Here is a 21,287-nt window from a genome sequence, read left to right as displayed (position 1 = left end):
AGGCAGCTGCTCTACCTGCTACCTCTACCATAGGGTGTCATTGTGCCACCCTAATTCTATCTCCTTCCTAAACTCCTCTTCCCTTTACCTCGTCCCTATTTCCCGCCACCCATGTTAAGAAAATGTATGCCGTACCTGGAAACATTGGAAAAATAGGAGAAAAGTAGACCGTTGGGACCTTTGAGCATTCCCCATCTTTCATCGTCTGTCAATCTATCCCTGTGTCTCTTCGCGCCACTTTATGTGAAAATAAATCTGTCTCCTTCAATCTTTTCAGTTATTTTGCCTCCACGGATTCATCTCCCATATGTCTCCATATTTCAGACCCACGTGTCTTCTCCCACATTCTGAAACCGATCATTTGCGCTGGACCTTTGCTCTCCGCGCCTCCAGTTTGTCTTGGCGGCAGAACAATCGACGGTTCTTGCTCATAACCACTACCGCTATTACTTGCGACCAAGATCGAGGCCCCAACTCTACTGAGACCATTCCAGGGGTTTGTCTTGAATACCCACTGGTTAGCGGACGTCATTATTTTTGCGTAGAGACATGCTTCGATTCTCCAAAGCGGTCGGGTTGTAATATCGGTTCCCTGCTTTGTGAACTCTCTAGCAACGGATATTAATGAGAACTGCGAATCCTGCTAATTATCCATTTGTCAGTGTAAACCCGCAGTGTGCATTTAGCATATGCAAGCTATTTTACTCAGCGAAGAATCACTGACTGCTCGGTTAACAAAGTGCAGCAATGTGTTTCCAGCCATTTCCCATGTATGATATTGGACAGAATGAGTTACTTTGACTTATGGACAATAATTGAAAGCAATGTCTAAAAAAAGGGCGGCACGATGATTGATTGATTGATTGCCGGAGACCTGGGTTCGACCCTGACCTCATGATGTCTGTGTGGAGTTTGTGACCGAGTGGAATTCCTCCGGGTGCTCCGGGTTCCTCCCCCATTCCAAAGACATGCGCGGATGTCGGTTAATTTGGCTCTACAGATTGTCCCTAGTGTGTCTCTTTTTCATGGAATGACAGGGGTGTCGCGGAAACGACCTTGCCTCCGGCGTGTCTTCAGGATGGGAGGTGGCGACAGGTGGTGGGGTTGAAAGGGGTAAGTTGCTGCAGGGGAAGGTGGAACTAGCGTAGATGGGGCATCTTGATCGGCATGGGCAAGTTGGACCGAAAGGCCTGTATTCCAGGGGTATGACTCTATGACTAATTGCTGGTAATCATGTGGAAGGAATCCAGTGAGTAGATTTTATTTACGAGGATGTGGCCAGGTTTCAAGAGCCTGGAGCTATATAGAGAGTTTGTGCAGACTGGGATGTTATTCCTTGGAGTGGAGGAGGCTGGGCGCTGATCTTATAGGGGTATATAAAATAATGTGGGGGAGAGGGTGAAAGCATAGAGTATTTCACCCAGACTATGGAATCGAACACCAGACCACATAGGTTTAATGTAGAAACAAAGAACTAGATGCCAAATATAGTTTATACCAAAGACAGATACAAAGTGGTGGAGTAGCTTAACGGGCCAGGCAGCATCAATGGAGAGAGAGGATAGGTGACATTCTGGATCTGGACCCTTCTTCAGACTGAAGATAAGGGGTGAATGGGGGTTGGGGGTGTGAAGAGCTGTAGTTAAGAAAAGGCCAGGACCAAACACGGCCTGCCGCAAATGACCTCAAACAGGGCATTGCCTGATGGTAAGCCCAATGTTGGCTAGGGGAGGTGTGATCTCAAAACGAAAACAACGTGGAGAACTGTGGGACTGGTAAAACGACTAGGGAGGGGGAAAGGGGCAGGGGGGGGAGGGGGACGGTGTAAATAGAACTTACTTAAAATGAGAGAGTTTAATGTTCATGCCGCCGAGTTGTAAGATAGATGGAAGAGGTGATAACGAGGGGATATATGAATGCGAACAGTGGAACTGGCAGGACGCCTGTGGTGGGGAAGGGGCGGAGAGAGGGGGGATGCAGGGGTTACTTGAAATTAGAGGTCAATATCCGACATCGCAAGGTTCTGCTGCCCACGGGAAATGTGAGGTGCTGTTCTACCAGTTTGCGTGAGGCCTCACTCTGACTGTTGAAGGTCAGTATATGCCTAGGCGGGATCCCAGTTGCCAACCAATTCAACTCCCATTCTCATTCTCATATTTCCCACACTGATGCTGCATGTCCCTCTGAGTTACCCCAGTATGTTGTGTCTATCTTCGGTTTAAACCAGCTATCGGTCTTTCTGTCTTGGGCCTCCTTCATTAAGGTTGCCAATACTATAACTGCAGTTGATTTTGTTTGGAAGCGTGAGGGCGGTGAATTGTGCGGTGAAAGAAAACTACGTTTAGTTGCTACAGTGCTTAAAGATAAGACATTGCCAAAATAACCCCACCAAGAAATTGAATATGAAATCTGCACTGAAATTAATACATTCAATGTGCTATTGCGAATTGCAAATAACAATCATTTTGAAATGTCAAAATTAGTCACAGCCCATTGACGACATTTCATGAAACCTACAAGTGAAATTAGGTTAATTTCGCTTCTCCGACATACACGTTACCACGAAACGTCTTTTCCCGAGGTTCGCACGAACATAACGGTAGAGTTCCGTGCTAACTCCGTTCAATTCTTTCTAATCTGCGAAAAACGAGTTAGTTAATATGGTGAGATGATTAAATTAATAATCGTTTCTAGTCATACATGTAGCTCGGTGTGTGTCGAAAAAAATGTAATTTAATTTCAGTTTATGCTTCCACTTAACTGTCCACAGATGAGTTGAAATAAATCACAACCGAGCGAGTGCCATATGTTTTCACAGTATTTGCTGTCAAGCCTTCATTTTCCAGAAAAAAAAGGCAAACATAAAATATTCAAATATGATGCTGAGCGTTAACTCTATTTATCAAATTATTATATGTGCCGAATTATTTTGGAACAATTTCGAGGTAAATTTAACGTTTTCTCCTTGAAAATATTACTGATTTAGATGTGCCGAGTCCCATTCGATATACGCCCTTTCAAAATTACCGATTCCCTTCGTTAAAGCATCGTTATTGTAATGAAAAATTAAATTGGCCATTCGGAAAGTCTCCATAGAATAAATATAGAGTTACTGGACGTGCCGTCGTGAAGTGAAGTGCCTTTTTTAGTCACTTCGAAAGAATTAGGTTTTGAAAAATGTCATCGTTTGTGAATTCAGTTTATTTCTTAGCGTGTCCCTTAAAGGGGAACGGTGTTACATTAATATTATGAATCATGTGATGATTAAAATGCCCTGAAACCTCAGGTTACATTGTTAAGAATTAATATTTATGTCAGATATTGATGTTTTCTATTTGCTGCTGCACTATCTGAATGTTCTGTTTCGTTCAGGGTATCCATATTTTCTTTGTTTCGGCGGCAGTCCACAAAACACATTACAGCAGATCAAGGGTATATCTACTGTTTAAAATGACAGTTTCAATGATTATCTGTAAGCAACACATATAGAGAAATCGGATTTACATAACGACACATCGGATTTGTAAAACAACATATACAATAATCTCAGTTGTATATATTTGCGTAGGTAGGTATCTCCATTGCAGCATGCTAGCCCGTATTAACGGAGCAAGTTGATACAAAATCATTTGGTTTCTACTGGAATCCGTCATTAAAACTGGAATGTATTGGATCAGTGCAGACGTGATGGAGCGTATGTGTCAATGATTCAACGATTCAATGCTCAACGAAATATGTTAAACGGAATCATGTCAGCGCATAACCAACTGTATTTCCTTATTTGTAATGTTATGGACTTCCGAGTTTATAACTCCACGCTATTACAATTTAAGATGTTTAAAATGTATTTGTATTTGCAGGAGATAGACGCGTAGTGCTGGAGTAACTCAGCAGGTCAGGCAGCAGCTCTGGAGAAAAATGATTGGCGATGTTTTGGGTCGGGCCCCTCTTCAGATTTTCAGTGTAATAGGATTCCTTTTATCTCTTGTTAAAATATATTCTTTGGTTAACAGGATAAAATATTAATTTTCATCCTTGGTATAGGTCATTTTATCCTTGGTATAAACCAACATCTGCAGTTCTTTGTTTCTACTTGTATTTGCAGGAGTTCCGTTTGGAATGTTTGCAATTTGTTGGGAGATAGTTTCTACTGCGTAAATAAATGAACGTCATAAAAATATTATGGACATCAGGGTTTATATTATCCACGTTATTGCACTTTAGTATATTCTCCTCAACTCAGTCGTCTAATGAAAATGTTGACCGGAGAATGATAAGTATGGGAAAGTGCAATTCTAAAGAGGGCTACCCAGACAAGCCTTTTAAAACTGGGTCAGACCTGTACCAGCTCCAAGTACAACTTGAACATGCCAAATAAAATTGGCCATGATGAAGGAATTATCATTTAATTGGATTGAATTACCATACGTTAATGGTGATCTATGACATACTGATATAATTTTCAGTGTCTACAAAATAACTTCGGAATTGTTTACCCGTTCAACTTTAAATGTCAAACACGCTGCCTTTCTGATGAAGCGAACAAATGCTGTGCCGTTTAAAAAAAATATCTGCTGCATCTGAACAGGAGCTCAAATTGCAAAGTCACTGGCCCACATGCTATACCAACAAAACAAATAATGTACTCTATAGTCTGTAGAATATGCTATATTGTGATAGCCGGAGTCACAGAATCACAAGTCATACACGGAAACGGACCCTTTAGTCCATCTTGTCAATGACGAACAAAATTCCCCCATCTACGCTAGTTTCACTTGCCCGGGTTTGACCCATATACCACATGGTGGAGTATCGCCGACATAAGTGAACCAATGGCGCTTTACAGAATATATTCCGGTTTTCGTTTCAGTCACTTCTCACCTACAAATTAATATGAATTAGATCAAGAAACAATCTGATACTCATGTAATTTTCCATGAAGGTGAATCAGTGCTAATTGGAGCTAACCCCGGCCATTTGGTCCAATAGGCCCGGCAATATTGTTAATGCTGTCATGTGAGTTACCCGGTAAATGTCTCAGCTCCATTCCACCAATTTTAAAAATGCTTTATAAGTAAATACTGTCGTAAAACACACCCAAAGCTCGGCAGTAGAAAACAAGATGTTCTGCCAGTGAGATAGAACTATAAAGGAACAGCTGACATTGATACATTCGCGAATTCACTGGCTTCAGCAATATACTTACACTAGTAGTGCACATTAATATACCTCGAATTTGTATTTTAATTATTTTATACAATAGTTTTAGAAACTAATGTTGAAAATACATTTGCATTTACTATAGTTTTTTTTACAATTTTAATATTTGACACTTTTACGTTTTTAAAACGCTTTACATGATTAGAACATTTCAATTAAAAATCCGAATTAAGACGATACAAATTATAAGCTTTTAGACACCCACTTTAGTCGCTTCGTTTCGCCGAATCAGATAGTCCACTACATTGGGGTGGTTATTTTCCCTCGCCAAGCATATGGCTCTTTTATCGTTACCATCTCGGAGATTAATATTTGCATTTCCAACTTCTACCAGGACATTCAGAGTATCCAGGTGCCCTTCCCGGGCTAGGTCGTGGATGAGTGCGATGCTGTACCCATCCTGACGGTCTGGATCTGCTCCCCAGTTCAGTAGAACTCGGCATATATCTGGACAGCCCATTTTCATCACCTGAAATGGTAGAGGGAGAAAAAAATGAATAGCCTTAAATTAGTATTGAAAATTGAAATTTGGTAAATGTGGTGGAAATGGTGCAAATACTCAGCTGGTCAAGCTCATTTGAGAGGGAAACAGAGTTAACGGTTCGGGTCTGTGACTTGTCACCATATGTATAGAATGAAACTCTAATAATACAGGACGTTCCTGCATATATGGGTTGCTTCATTTCTATGTTAATTCCCAATGTTGTGCAATACTACATATTAGGGCCATTTGTATTTTAGTTATGGATGGACAATACTAAAATAATTTAATAATGCTCTTTCCTTCCCAGTAGTTTATATCGCATGTTAGATGTACGGTACATATTGTTTCTTACGTTTTTTCTTTTCCATTTTGTTTCCGAAAGTTAATTTCATTATAGATTTATTTAATCTCCTAAAGCATCAATGGTTTAGTAAGAAATTGAACATTTACATGAAATAGTTGTCTCAAATTTACAGGTTATCGGATTACATTCAAAGCGCCCGAGGGGCATAATAATGGTGAAAATCAAAATATCTTTAGATAGTTTCTATTTACATTTTTAATGTATAATAAAGCGGGACAATTGCATTCCCAATAGAAAGAGAATATCGGCAATATGAGTATATATATTTATCATTTTCCATATATATGTATTCCGGTTAAAGTTGCCTGGAATGCATACGCATATTTCAAATATAACCCTTTACTTTACAGAAAAGAAAATGATTTTGTAATGAAATGTGTACATTTCAAATATACTAATGCTCAAGGAAAATTACTTAGGTCGTTGAAAACATCAAACATACGGGTGTACACATGTAATAATTGATTTGCGGACAAATTACTTCCTTTGCAGGAGGAACATTAACTATGCTATATCTTATGATTTCTGAAATATAAAGCAAAATCCCCTACACCTTTCAGCACGGCCGTCAGACCTCCCAGTTCCCTTACTGATTGGGAGTCGCATTTTCTACCGTCAGCTATAAGCCGTGGCAATATTTTACTTTTAAAGGGCACTTTTATTGTCATTATCCTAGTTAGAGAGCAAATTATAGAATTTAAATTATAATTAGAAATTTATCCCGCGATACGCATTCTTAAAATTATTTTATATCATTAATTAAAGATTATGAGACGAAACATTTTTCTGCTGCAGTTTTATGGGAGCGTATGAATTGACGTCAGTAAGGTTAACCGATCTGGAACTTGCTGAGAGCGAATTATAATTTTGTTTCAGGTTTACAACATAGAAGGTTATTGAGGGGCTTTTTTTTTAAAGTATACCTGTTATATCCACACCTTATCCGTGATAATTAAGGAAATATAATTCCCTTGTAAAATATAGGAACAAAGCACAGGAGATACTGGTTTATTAAAAAAAGTGCTGGAGTAACTCAGAAGGTCAGGCAATCTTGGAGAATATGGATAAGCAGCGTCACGGAGAAGTGTCCCGACCCGAACCGTCACCTATCCATGTGTAAGGAGGAACTGCAGATGCTGGTTTAAACCGAAGATAGGCACAATAAGCTGGAGTAACCCAGCGGGACAGGCAGCATCTCTGGAGAGAAGGAATGGGCGACGTTTCAGGTCGAGACCCTTCTAGGAAACTAGCTTCTCATTTTCACCCTACAAACAGCTTCCTTTATTATCGTTACATTTTGCATATCTTTCATTCCTTATTCTTTATCCCTCCACATCACCGTCCATATCTCTTGCTTCCCTTATCCCTAACCAGTCTGAAGAAGGGTATCCACCCGAAATGTCACAAATCCCTTCTCTCCAGAGCTGCTGCCTGTCCCGCTGAGTTACTCCAGCTAAAACGGTGCTGGCTCGGACGAATCGCGTACTCCTACACCTCCTACACCTATTGTCTATTGTCTATCTTCGTCACCTATCCATGTTCTCCAAATATGCTGCCCCGCCCGCTGAGTTACTCCAGCACTTTCCGATTCCGATTCAACTTTCATTGTCATTGTCAGTGTACAATACAGAGACAACGAAATGCACTTTGTGCCTTCCCTTGTAAAATATATGTGAATAAAGGGGCAACTTAGTAGAGAAATATAGTTTTACCATTAGCATTAATAATTTTTCGATGTTAGAGAGTATTGTCTGTTCAACTTCGTTCGGTTTTTCAATCAAGGTCCAAGGTCAGTTTGTAGTCACATTCACCAATTAAGGTACAGTGAAATTCAGATTGCCATGCAGCCATACCATTAAAGAGCAACAAGCCAGCCAAATATATATGTTTAACATGACTCCCCTGCATTCCTCACTGTGATGAAAGGCAAAAAAAAAGTTCAATCTACTTCCCTTCTTTGTCCCGCCGCGGCCGGGGCACCCGAATCTTCCGTTGTCGGGGCGATCTTGGATCCCGCAACCGACGGTCCTTTCCCTTTACTGCTACAGTTAGTAACATTACTTAGCATTTAAATAATTAGGAATGTATACTTTTGCCGTAAAATCGCAGCCCCTCCCATAAACTTCGTTCCAAAATGTGAATCAGCAAAACGAGTTAAAATTGGTGATGTGACACCTGACAATAAGTAAAAAAGATCACTTGTCACGTAAATTAATAATCATATCGTATAAAAATTGAAACAATGTCATCGGTTGAGCCAAATATAATAAAAGTACCTGCAGAGCAGTACGGCCATATCTATTGACACCATTGGGGTCTATTCCATTTTCCAACATTTGCTCCACCCTGCTGATGTCCCCGTTGGCTGCTGCTGTTGTAAACGAGTCGATATCAACCATCGCGCCCAGCTAATTTCTTCTACACTGTTTAGAATATAACAGTAAAAATGAATTCAATATTTGATTCGCTTCCGACCTCCAACCTGTTCTGCAGTGATGGACAGCACTCCCTGGTCATAGTATTTGAACAGTTCTGGGGAGTTGGGACGATGCTGTTGAAGCGAGTGATTCAGGTTGTTTATGCAACTCGCTGCTTCCCTCGCTCCCCCCGGTGCAGAGTGCAGAGGGGTGCAGGGTGAAGGATGGGCCCGGGTCGAGGGGGCTGACTGACACACGCCGCCAGCTCCGAATGTGCTCGCATTTGTCTACGCGCCTGCGCGGGCCTGTCGGCACGTCACGGCATTCGGAGGGGTGAGGGGCGGAGTCCGGGACAGCTGGCAGCGCGCCTGCGCACAGGGCGGCCGCTGCTCTCTCGGCAATGCTGAATGTGGAGATGTGCCGCGCGGTCGGGAACAAACCAGTGCAATGTGGTGGCGAGCCGGCAATTAAAGGCGCGCGCACACACACACACACACAACTGGTGTCGGCGTCAGCTCCAGCGGGTGTCTGCACCACCAGGGATGCGAGGCGCAGTGGAACGTGGAGCCGGTTAGAGGATTTTCCCACATCGCCCGTTGCAGCTCAGAGGGGTTTATTTTCTCACTACTCTTATTTTCACTTCCTTCATTTCAAGCATGCAGTTTACTGGATTTTGTTGGCATTGCGTCTACATGCTTTCATGTTTAAACTAATTAAACAAAACAGGGCGGGGCTACTGTGTGGGCGCCCGTATCTTTCCCATCCGCTATGACCATTCTGTAACACTAGCTATGCATTTAATTTCGATCTTCCGACCAATTCCTTCCAAAGATATGCAGGCGTAGTTTGGCATTGCCCTGTCCCGAATGGTCAAAACGAACATAATCATGCACAAATGCACCTTTTGTCACTCTGATCGGTATTTTCCACAGTTCAAACATTACAGTTCATTATGCACTTTGAGATATCTGTATACCGTGAAGGGTTCTATAATAAATGCAGATTCATGGTTGAACATTTACAGTAACGAAAAAAACCCTCAAAATTAGAAAGATAATTATAATACGAATACGTTTAAGAAATGACTAAACCAAGTTCCGAGGCTGCAAAATAGACAACTATTTTGCTGAGCCTGCGTTAACAAGGGTTGCTTTAATCTGAGAATCACCTCATGGACATTGATGTCGACGATCGCGAGTTTTCAAAACGACATTATGCGGCCACGGTTCCAATTTTATAATCCACGGGAAATCAGATAGAATATTTTTCAGAAAGCAATGAAGAGGACGTCCAGAAAACAACACGGACATGAAAACTTCATAGACTCAAACTTCCCATGTAGATTTCAACAACACATTCTCAGTGCTGTGGGATTACTCGCCGGGTCATTCACGAAATAATATTGCTTTTACTTTAACCGGCTACAGGCAGCACGTGTCGAATATATTATTTCCTATTTTTACAAGCGATATTTCACATAAATGTTAATAGCAATATATTCGTACTTTAAAATACTTATTTGTAACTGTGTAGCTTCGCTGTGAGAGGTCATTACGTTTGCAGCTGTAAACCGGGATTTACGCTCTTGGTTGGGACCAGGTGGAACTGTTGCCTTAATTCCACCTCCCGCACATCGACCCTTTGGAATACTTCCCCTCTTCTTCAACCGGTTGGAGATAAACGCACCGATCTGTTCATTCAAATGCCGGGCGGAAGCGGGGTCTTGGATTTGACCTGGGATGGGTGTGGAATTATCCTGGAGTGTCGTTTTTCAAATAGTTTAGCTTTTATGTAAACACTTCCCTTTTAATATTCACCTGAGCATATACTTATTTATTTAACGCACATACGCATACTAAAAGGACTTTTGTTATTTCCTTCGCCACTAAAAAAATAATTGTTGTGAATCTGAACTAAAAATTAAAAATCCTGGAAACACACAGTGGGTCTATGGGCATCGATGGAAAGAGAAGCAGAGTTATGATTTCAGGTGGATGGCAACTTATCTTCTTTCGAAAATTATAACTATTTATCTTTCTTCCGATACTAAGTGCTGGGGCATCTCTGGAGAATAGTTAAGCGATAGTAGTGGAGGGTGGAGGGGGTGCCATTCGAACTGAATGGGGCAATACCATTCGAACTGAACTTCAGTGCCAACAACCGAATTCATACATAAGTAAATTATGATCTTCCGGGGGTTAACAGTACAAAAAACAGTACAAAACACAGACGTTTAAATTGAAGTATAAATGATTGCAAATGGAACGTAACAGAGTTTATTGGAGGCATTCAAAGTCCGGGAAAGTACATTGCCAGAAACATAAAGTTCATTAAAATATCCTTATGATGCCACTAATGGCCGTTTGCCCTTCAATCGAACATTCACCCTTCGTTTCTGATCAAACTCGATCCGCAAGACCAATTGTCTGTCCCTCTCACCTTTACTTGGAGTCTCCTTAAATTCAACCACCTGCGGAAGTTTCACTTTCTCACATTGTTGTGCAGTATCTTTTCCCCTGAATTTCCTGTTCAATTTCACGGGAACTATTTAATTTGAACCACTCGAGTTTTTATTTCACACAGTGGTCTAGAGTCTAGTTCTACTAATGTAAATGAAACCCATTGTCTAGACTCTAGACAATGGGTTTCATTTACATTAGTAGAACTTTAATTTTCATCTGTCATGACTCAGTCACCGGTCTCATTTCCTGTCTGAAATATCTGTCTGTCCTCCGCATTGTTCTATCGATGCCCAACATAAGCTTCAGGAAAGTTCACTTGAAATGTCGACTATCCATTCCCTCCACAGAGGCAGCGTGACACACAGAGCTGCTCCAGCAAATTTCGTCTTTGCTCAAGTCTTCATCATCTGCAGTCGTTTGTGTCTCTAGCGCTTTATCTTTCATCAGGCCACATTTGCACTCTTGGAGCTCAATATTATCATTTACAATTTAAAGTAAATTCCCATCCCTTTTTTCATTTTCTACAAGGATATGGTTGTAGCTTTTTCTTGCTAGTGTTTTTTCCCCCTCTACTATCATCAACTGCTGATTTTTAAAGTAAGTGTTACCTCTGGTCAACCATTTATCTGTTTTGCTACTTATCATTTTAATTTGTATTCGGTTGTCTATTCCGTAGCACTTTGTTTAGACAAGATATATCAACTGCTTTACTCCCATAGACTCATTTTGGCACCTATAACAAATTAATTCGTATTAGTCAAGGAAAGATTTGGATTTGCTGTAGGTCTGTTTTCTCCTGGATGAGAGAAGCCCTTTATGACTTCCTCGTTCTTCACATATTTTGCTTGAGCTTGCTTGAGTTCTATGTGCCTTGGTTTTGCCTTGGTTAAACTTCATGGGCTCTTAAAATGTATCTTGAAAAAATTATGAGATATTTATGTTTGGTAGCTTTGCATTCCATAGTAACCAGGTTGAAATCTTTTGTCAAAAGCTGTGCATCATTAATATTTGATGTGCCTGTTCTGCAGTCTACAAATACTGAGCTGCTGAATTATATAAATTCCCACAAAAGTGAAATATGATTGGAACCATTGATTCAGTGTATTTTCTTGTAGAAATAAGGAATTGCAGATGTAGGTTTACCAAGGAAAGACACAAAATGTTAGGGTAATTCAGCAGGCCAGGTAGCATCCCCGGAGAATATTGATAGGTGATATTTTGGGTTGGGGCCCTTCTTGTTTAGCCTTAACAAAACTAGGGGGGAAAAAATCATATGTGCAAATTGGTGGCTATTTTTCCGTTTGAGATTTCTTTTAGAACTGATTTAGCCTCACCACTTGGGGATAAACAAGGTCAACGATTCAGAGCATTTCATCAGAAATGGAAGTGTGCATAAATCAATTTAGAAAGTACAAAGGGTAGATGAGATTTGTTTAATGCAGGATATGTTTATGCTTTGCCCAAAAGTTGCAGGATTCAAATACCAAACATCTTATATACACAATTACCATTCTCGAACTATACTTCTATGTTGTATTTAGAGTTGTTGTGTTTAAGAAGATTGCAGCATCTTGCATTATGGAAAATGGCAGTTTTCAAATATAATTGTGTAATTCAAGTATGTGTAGGTTCAGTATTTGCTAACCCCAGATCAGATATGATTCAGCATGGGTTATATTTCACTATTCCTGTAACATCTTATGAGTGTATAGCGTAAATTAATTGAACATTTATTTGGTATGGAAGGTCTCTTAAGATTAATCATAACCATAACATGATGATTTCCAGATAACAAACTTCAGATAATACACAAATTATTACACTTTTTGCTGTTGTAGTAGTTAATGCTTTTTTTTAAATAATTAGGTCAGAATCTCATATTAGTCCTTATAGTAGAAGGAGAAAAAATTTGCATGTATATCATGCCCTTGCAAAGGGCAAGCTACAGTTTATTGTAAATTAATATACAGCAATAAATTTGCATGCACTGTAGTTCCACAGACATTAAATCAAATAACATCCAGATAATTTGCTTTTTGCGGTGTTAGTTGAAGGATGAGTTTGGTCAAGTCAATAAATCTTCTGTCAGTACAACTTATATGATATTTTTCATCCAGAGAGAAGACAGACATTTCATGGATTTAACCTTATAGAAACATAGAAACATAGAAAATAGGTGCAGGAGTAGGCCATTCGGCCCTTCGAGCCTGCACCGCCATTCAATATGATCATGGCTGATCATCCAACTCAGTATCCTGTACCTGCCTTCTCTCCATACTCCCTGATCCCTTTAGCCACAAGGGCCACATCTAACTCCCTCTTAAATATAGCCAATGAACTGGCCTCAACTACCTTATGCATGAGAGAATTCCACAGATTCACCACTCTCTGTGTGAAAAAAGTTTTCCTCATCTCGGTCCTAAAAGATTTCCCCTTTATCCTTAAACTGTGACCCCTTGTTCTGGACTTCCCCAACATCGAGAACAATCTTCCTACATCTAGCCTGTGCACACCCTTAAGAATTTTGTACGTTTCTATAAGATCCCCCCCTCAATCTTCTAAATTCTAGCGAGTACAAACCGAGTCTATCCAGTCTTTCTTCATATGAAAGTCCTGACATCGCAGGAATCAGTCTGGTGAACCTTCTCTGTACTCCGTCTATGGCAAGAATGTCTTTCCTCAGATTAGGAGACCAAAACTGTACGCAATACTCCAGGTGTGGTCTCACCAAGACCCTGTACAACTGCAGTAGAACCTCCCTGCTCCTATACTCAAATCCTTTTGCTATGAATGCTAACATACCATTCGCCTTCTTCACTGCCTGCTGCACCTGCATGCCTACTTTTAATGACTGGTGTACCATGACACCCAGGTCTCGTTGCATCCCCCCCTTTCCTAATCGGCCACCATTCAGATAATAATCTACTTTCCTATTTTTGCCACCAAAGTGGATAACCTCACATTTATCCACATTATACTGCATCTGCCATGGATTTGCCCACTCACCCAGCCTATCCAAGTTACCTTGCAGCCTCCTAGCATCCTCCTCACAGCTAACACTGCCCCCCAGCTTCGTGTCATCCGCAAACTTGGAGATGTTGCATTCAATTCCCTCGTCCAAATCATTAATATATATCGTAAATAGCTGGGGTCCCAGAACTGAGCCTTGCGGTACCCCACTAGTCACTGCCTGCCTTTGTGAAAAGGACCCGTTTACTCCTACTCTTTGCTTCCTCTCTGCCAGCCAGTTCTCTATCCACATCAATACTGAACCCCCAATACCGTATGCTTTAAGTTTGTATACTAATCTCTTATGTGGGACCTTGTCGAAAGTCTTCTGAAAGTCCAGATATAACACATCCACTGGTTCTCCCTTATCCACTCTACTAGTTACATCCTCGAAAAATTCTATAAGATTCGTCAGACATGATTTACCCGTCATAAATCCATGCTGACTTTGTCCAATGATTTCACCACTTTCCAAATGTGCTGCTATCCCATCTTTAATAATTCTAGCAGTTTCCCCACTACCGACGTTAGACTAACTGGTCTGTAATTCCCCGTTTTCTCTCTCCCTCCCTTTTTAAAAAGTGGTGTTACATTAGCTACCCTCCAATCCTCAGGAACTACTCCAGAATCTAAAGAGTTTTGAAAAATTATCACTAATGCATCCACTATTTCTGGGGCTACTTCCTTAAGTACTCTGGGATGCAGCCTATCTGGCCCTGGGGATTTATCGGCCTTTAATCCATTCAATTTACCTAACACCACTTCCCGGCTAACCTGGATTTCACTCAGTTCCTCCATCTCATTTGACCCCCGGTCCCCTGCTATTTCCGGCAGATCATTTATGTCTTCCTTAGTGAAGACAGAACCAAAGTAGTTATTCAATTGGTCTGCCATGTCCTTGTTCCCCATGATCAATTCACCCGTTTCTGACTGCAAGGGACCTACATTTGTTTTAACTAATCTCTTTCTTTTCACATATCTATAAAAGCTTTTGTAGTCAGTTTTTATGTTCCCTGCCAGTTTTCTTTCATAATCTATTTTCCCTTTCCTAATTAAGCCCTTTGTCCTCCACTGCTGGTCTCTGAATTTCTCCCAGTCCTCTGGTAGGCTGCTTTTTCTGGCTAATTTGTACGCTTCATCTTTTGTTTTGATACTATCCCTGATTTCCCTTGTTATCCACGGATGCACTACCTTCCCTGATTTATTTTTTTGCCAAACTGGGATGAACAATTCTTGTAGTTCATCCATGCAGTCTTTAAATGCCTTCCATTGCATATCCACCGTCAACCCATTAAGAATCAATCGCCAGTTTATCTTGGCCAATTCACGTCTCATACCCTCAAAGTTACCTTTCTTTAAGTTCAGGACCCTTGTTTCTGAATTAACGATGTCACTCTCCATCCTAATGAAGAACTCAACCATATTATGGTCACTCTTGCCCAAGGGGCCACGCACAACAAGACTGCTAACTAACCCTTCCTCATTACTCAACACCCAGTCTAGAATAACCTGCTCTCTCGTTGGTTCCTCTACATGTTGGTTTAGAAAACTATCCCGCATACATTCCAAGAAATCCTCTTCCTCAGCACCCTTGCCAATTTGATTCACCCAATCTATATGTAGATTGAATTCACCCATTATAACTGTTTTACCTTTGTTGCACGCATTTCTAATTTCCTGTTTGATGCCATCCCCAACTCCACTACTACTGTTAGGTGTCCTGTACACAACTCCCACTAGCGTTTTCTGCCCCTTAGTGTTTTGCAGCTCTACCCATATCGATTCCACATCCTCAAAGCTAATGTCCTTCCTTTCTATTGCGTTAATCTGCTCTCTAACCAGCAACGCTACCCCACCTCCTTTCCCTTTCTGTCTATCCCTCCTGAATATTGAATATCCCTGGATGTTGAGCTCCCAGCCTTGGTCACCCTGGAGCCATGTCTCCGTGATCCCAACTATATCATAGTCGTTAATAGCTATCTGCACATTCAACTCATCCACCTTATTACGAATGCTCCTTGCATTGAGACACAAAGCCTTCAGGCTTGTTTTTACAACACTCTTACCCCTTATACTATTATGCTGAAAAGTGGCCCTTTTTGATTTTTGCCCTGGATTTGCCGGCCTGCCACTTTTACTTTTCACCTTGCTACCTATTGCTTCTACCCTCATTTTACACCCCTCTGTCTCTACGCTCACACATTTAAGAAACCCTTTCCCTTTAACTCCATCCTCCACTATCCCATTCGACACCCCACCCCCCATATTCAGTTTAAAACCACCCGTGTAGCAGTGGCAAACCTGCCTGCCAGAATGCTGGTCCCACACCTGTTAAGATGCAATCCGTCCCTTTTGTACAGTTCCCCCTTACCCCAAAACAGATCCCAGTGATCTATGAATCTAAATCCCTGCCCCGTGCACCAGTTCCTCAGCCACACGTTCAGGTCCCGTATCTCCCTGTTCCTGCTCTCGCCAGCACGAGGAACTGGAACCGGAGATAACAACCCTGGAGGTCCTGCTTTTCAGCATTTTTCCGAGCTCTCTAAAGTCACGCTGCAGAATATTCATCCCCTTCTTTCCGACATCGTTTGTGCCGACATGCACTACCACTTCCGGATGTTCACCTTCGCCCTTGAGGATTTTCTGCACTCTGTCCGTGACATCCTGGATCCTGGCCCCAGGAAGGCAGCACACCATCCTCGCATCCCGTCTGTTGCCGCAGAAACCCCTGTCCGTACCTCTCACAATGGAGTCTCCCACTACAATGGCGTTGCCTGCCTTAGGCCTTTTTGGTTTTGGCTCAACAGCCCTATTCGCATCGCAAGCCAGTCTGCCGCTCAGTATAAACACGTCTTCTGTCCCTGTGGGTTCCTCAAAGTTTGATTGTGTTTAGAAATTTTATTTGGGCTGCACATCCTGATTTTACTATAACTTTGACTGGGATTTGTGATATCTTTGTAGTATGCCAATTATGTTTATCAAATTGAATTGTTGAGTTTAATGCACATAGTACTCACACACACGCGCACATACAAGAAATGTGCAGAATTGGCAGCAAGTGCCAGCAAATCTTATTGCACTTTTTTATGGTTGCCCTATAAATTGGGCGATGTGAAATCTGACCTTAAATTAATCCAAATAATTCAAAGTGCTGAAGTAACTCAGTGGGTCAGGCAGCTTCTGAAGAACCTTCTGAAGAAGAGTTTCCACCCGAAATGTCACCTATCTATGTTCTCCAGAGATGCTGCCTGTTCTGCTGAGTTATTCCAACACTTTGTGTCTTTTTTTTGTGAACCAGCATCTACAGCATCTTGTTTCTACAATCCAAAGATCATAGAAAACAGAACAAATAGGTGCAGGAGTAGGCCATTTGGCCCTTCGAGCCAGCACCGCCATTCAATATGATCATGGCTGATCATCTAAAATCAGTACCCTGTTCCTGCTTTTTTTTTCATATACCTTGATTCCTTTAGCCCTAAGAGCTAAATCTAACTCTCTCTTGAAAACATCCAGTGAATTGGCCTCCACTTCCTTCTGTGGCAGAGAATTCCACAGATTCACAACTCTCTAGATGAAGTTTTTCCTCATGTCAGTCCTAAATGGCCAACCCTTTATTCTTAAACTGTCACCCCTGGTTCTGGACTCCCCCAACATCGGGAACATTTTTCCTGCATCTAGCCTGTCCAATCCTTTAAGAATTTTATATCATACATAATTTCCAGAGCAAAGCCAAAACCCAAATAATTTCCAAAACTTCACACAGTCAATTGTAGCAAGGCAGTGCCGCAGTTAGGACTGCTGCCTCACAGTTCCAGGGATTCAGGTTTACTCCTGACTTTGGGATCCTTCTGTCCGGTATTGAAAAATGGCCAAAGATTTAAAGGGAAATGAGAGAGAATGGCTTGCAAGGCTATAGTGAAGTAAAGGGGAAATGGGACTGATGACCTTTCTCTGCAGGGAGCTGGCATGGACCAGGTGAGCTGAATGGCCTCCTATGTCATTAAAGGTAAAAATCTCATGAATTTAACACAACCCTCAATCCCCCCCCAAAAAAACTCCAATAGCTCAACAACCAAAAATCCAGAACAATCATTAACCACCACCTGTTATTTTATAACTTCTATCACTGAAAATCTTCAATTAACATCCTCAACATGACTTTCTTTTGCTACATTGTCCTTTCTCTTTAAGAAGCTGATAAATACCTTGAACCTCACCCTTCGTAAAAATGAATAATGGCAAAGGGACTAAATAAAAAAAACTTTAACTGAGCAAAGGTTGGAGATGCACGTGAAGTAAAGGATCTTGAGAGCTGTGAATACAAACACGAGGTTCAACGACGAAGCTGCCTACTAACTTAGGCTCACTAACTCAGACCCAAGAACCCAAATGGGAAGGCATATGGAGTCATATAGGAGGAACACTCCCATTCACACTACGTGACTGCATACTCTAGTTACTTGTAGGTTTGTTTCAGTTTGAATGGGAAGTGAGGTCATTCTGATAGACAATGCTGTGAAGTTGTATTGAAATTACTTTCAATATTTGAAGCTGGACTGAAGGGCAGTATTTTATTCCAGAAAATGAACCGGTTCGTCACCACCATGACTGTAACCCAAGGGCAAGGCATCATTAGTTGTGGAGGCCTGAGGAAGAAGGGAAGATGGCTTTAAATCATTTTCACTCATCTCCATTTTGCAAACCGGAAGTGATGGTGGGGAAGGGGGACATAGGATGAGAGATTATACAGATCATACTCCCCACCATTTACTCCATTTACACCTCACAATGCATTGGAAAAGTATCCAATACAGTTTCTATTACTCTGTCCTCAACAAAACATATGACATAAAGTCTCAGCACGCAAAAAGGATTGCTCCTCTTTTATTTTTTTGATAAAGTATGATAAGCAACATTGGTTTTCTTCATATCGTAGTAAATTGTCTCGAAATTTCATCATTGGATTGTCAAGACAGGTAATCCAATTTCAGTATGCATTCAAGAAAAATGTGGAATCATTGGCTAGAAAACCAATGTTTTACTTTCCTGAGAGCTACTGTCTGGTTTTTTTTTACCTTGCACATTTAGCTGTGTTGGAATTATTACTGAGAAAGCAATGCTGTAATTGCAAATGTTGTGTGTAAATGAAGCCGATTCAAGCTATTGTTGATTCACCACAATCGTACAAGTGAGATTATCAGATTTAACCAACAGGTGAAAATCAGCTATTATTACCAAACTGATAGAGAATTGTATTCACAAATACTACTCACTGAATTTTAATGTAATATAATCCCACAAGTCTTTTACAGAACCAAATATAAAACATGAAACACTGAGTAGCTATAGGAGAATAACCAAAGACATAGCCAAACAGGATATAGTCATAGACAGTCATACAGCAAAGAAACAGGCCCTTCGTCCAAAATTGACAATGCTGACCAAGATGGTCATAGGTGATAGGAGCAGAATTAAGCCATTCGACCAATCGTGCCTACTCTGCCATTCAATTATTGTTGATCTACGTTTCCCTTTCAACCCCATTCTCCCATCTTCTCCCCATAACCCTTGATACGCGAACTGATCAGTAATTTGTCACTGCACCTTAATATTACCCATTAAGCTGCATTTAATGCGGCGATCCTTACTGTGCATTCTAAGTGTGGTCTAACTAAGTCTCCGTACAAATTTACATTTTTGGCTTTTCAGTTGCAACAAACGTTAAAATGTTGTTACCATTTTTTTTTTGATGGCTGAATTGTTACTTTAACTGATTTCCATATTTGCCCTCCAAGATTTATTCTTTCTTCATATCAAAATAAAAACAAACTGTTGGAGGAACTCAGCGGATCGAGCAGCGTCTGTGGCGAGTAAGGAATTGTCTCCTCCACAGATGTTATGCCACCCACTGAGTTCCGCCAGCAGGTTGTTTTTGTTTATTTCAGATACCATATCTGGTATCCGACACTTTGCAGTCATTTGTGTCGCTACATTCGCTCCTTTCTTTCCTTGAAGTGCATTCCTAATATCCAAATAATCCGCGAGCTCATTATCCTTATCAATCTGTCATATTTCACATTGATTAAGTTTACTCAACAATTATATCTTTACCTGGTATTTATTCATATTTTCTCTCAACTAGTTTGGACTAGTATTCTAAATAATTTGTGAAGGTTCTAAATAATTTGTGAAGGATAGTGTAACTATATTTTAACTTGTGTCTAAAATATCACGGTGTGAAGCGCTACACAGGTCTTACCAATTCATTCTAGACAGGGCTTTGCTATCAGATTGGTGAGGGGATTTTTTATCACAAACTTCTCGATTCTTCAAAAGTTTAGGTAAATAATATGTGTACATGTTTTCACATGTCACCACCGTTATATTTATTACAATTTATTGGCTTAAAAAATGTTTTTCGGTGACGAAATTGGCTCATACGGTGAGCAATATAGATTTCATAATTCAAACTTACAAATTGTGAATAAATATGTTCATTCAAGCACAAATGGACAATTTCTAAGTTATTCTGTATAGGTCAGTCTGTCCCGCTGAGTCACTCCATGCTGTGCATTTACAATAAGAGTTCCATAGTTCACACATTGCGATTCAATGTTCACTGAAACAGACCTGAAAAAAGCCATTCGCTGTTCCGTCATGGATAAAAGAGCCATCCCTATATTAAATCGGCGCCTGTTCAAATTCGCCGCCTTGACCGTTTGAATTTTGAGGACTTTATATTATAAGACTTCTAAAATGCTAAGACTCGTGCAAATTTAAAATGCCCTCAGCGATTTAGAAGCACATTTTCCTCGTCAACCGAAGCGCGTTCCCAAACCCCTATTGAGGCCATTTTATATTAAGTGGAAGAATGTTTCTGAATCGTACCGTACCGACCCTTCGGCCGAACTTGTTCACGCCGACCATGGTGCCTTATCTACGTTAATTCAATTTGCAAGCGTTTAGCCCATATTGTCTGAAGAAAGGTTTCGACCCGAAAAGCCACCCATTCCTCTTTCCAGATACTGGAGGGCGGCTAACATTGTGCCTAAATTGAAGAATGACAATCCAGCGAACTACAAGGCGGTAACAATGGTATGAAAGTTACTGGAAGGAATTCTGTAGAACAAGGTGAATTTACACTGGAAAATGTAAAACTGATAGGGACAGTCAGCGTGGCCTAGTTTGTGGGAGATCGGGTCTCAAACATGAAGAGGTGACCAAGAGGAATGATGCGGGTGAAATGGCAGACATTGCCTATGTGGAGTTTAGAAAGGCATTTGACAAAGTCCCACATGGCGATCTCCCCCAGTCTCAGTAACTCTATTTCT

The 21,287-nt window shown here is 40.9% G+C and overlaps 1 protein-coding gene across 2 annotated transcripts in view; it reads right to left on the bottom strand.

The window, feature by feature from the left end:
* Positions 1-5,235: 5,235 nt before the first annotated feature.
* LOC116971032 (cyclin-dependent kinase 4 inhibitor C-like) overlaps positions 5,236-21,287 on the bottom strand; it is a 50,867-nt gene continuing 34,815 nt past the window's right edge. The window contains exons 2-3 of one of the 2 annotated variants that reach the window (XM_033017829.1): positions 8,345-8,491; positions 5,236-5,689 (exon numbers count right to left, since the gene is read on the bottom strand). In XM_033017829.1, the coding sequence (XP_032873720.1) occupies positions 5,414-5,689; positions 8,345-8,467 (399 nt within the window). In that variant the 5' untranslated portion in view covers positions 8,468-8,491 and the 3' untranslated portion in view covers positions 5,236-5,413. Of the gene's footprint in view, positions 5,690-8,344; positions 8,786-21,287 lie in introns of those variants that run through there. The other variant, XM_033017830.1, reaches the window with a different exon arrangement.

The sequence above is a fragment of the Amblyraja radiata genome, chromosome 3, assembly GCF_010909765.2.
Source record: "Amblyraja radiata isolate CabotCenter1 chromosome 3, sAmbRad1.1.pri, whole genome shotgun sequence".
Classification (NCBI taxonomy): Eukaryota; Metazoa; Chordata; class Chondrichthyes; order Rajiformes; family Rajidae; genus Amblyraja; species Amblyraja radiata.
This window is presented reverse-complemented; position numbering and strand designations above follow the sequence as displayed.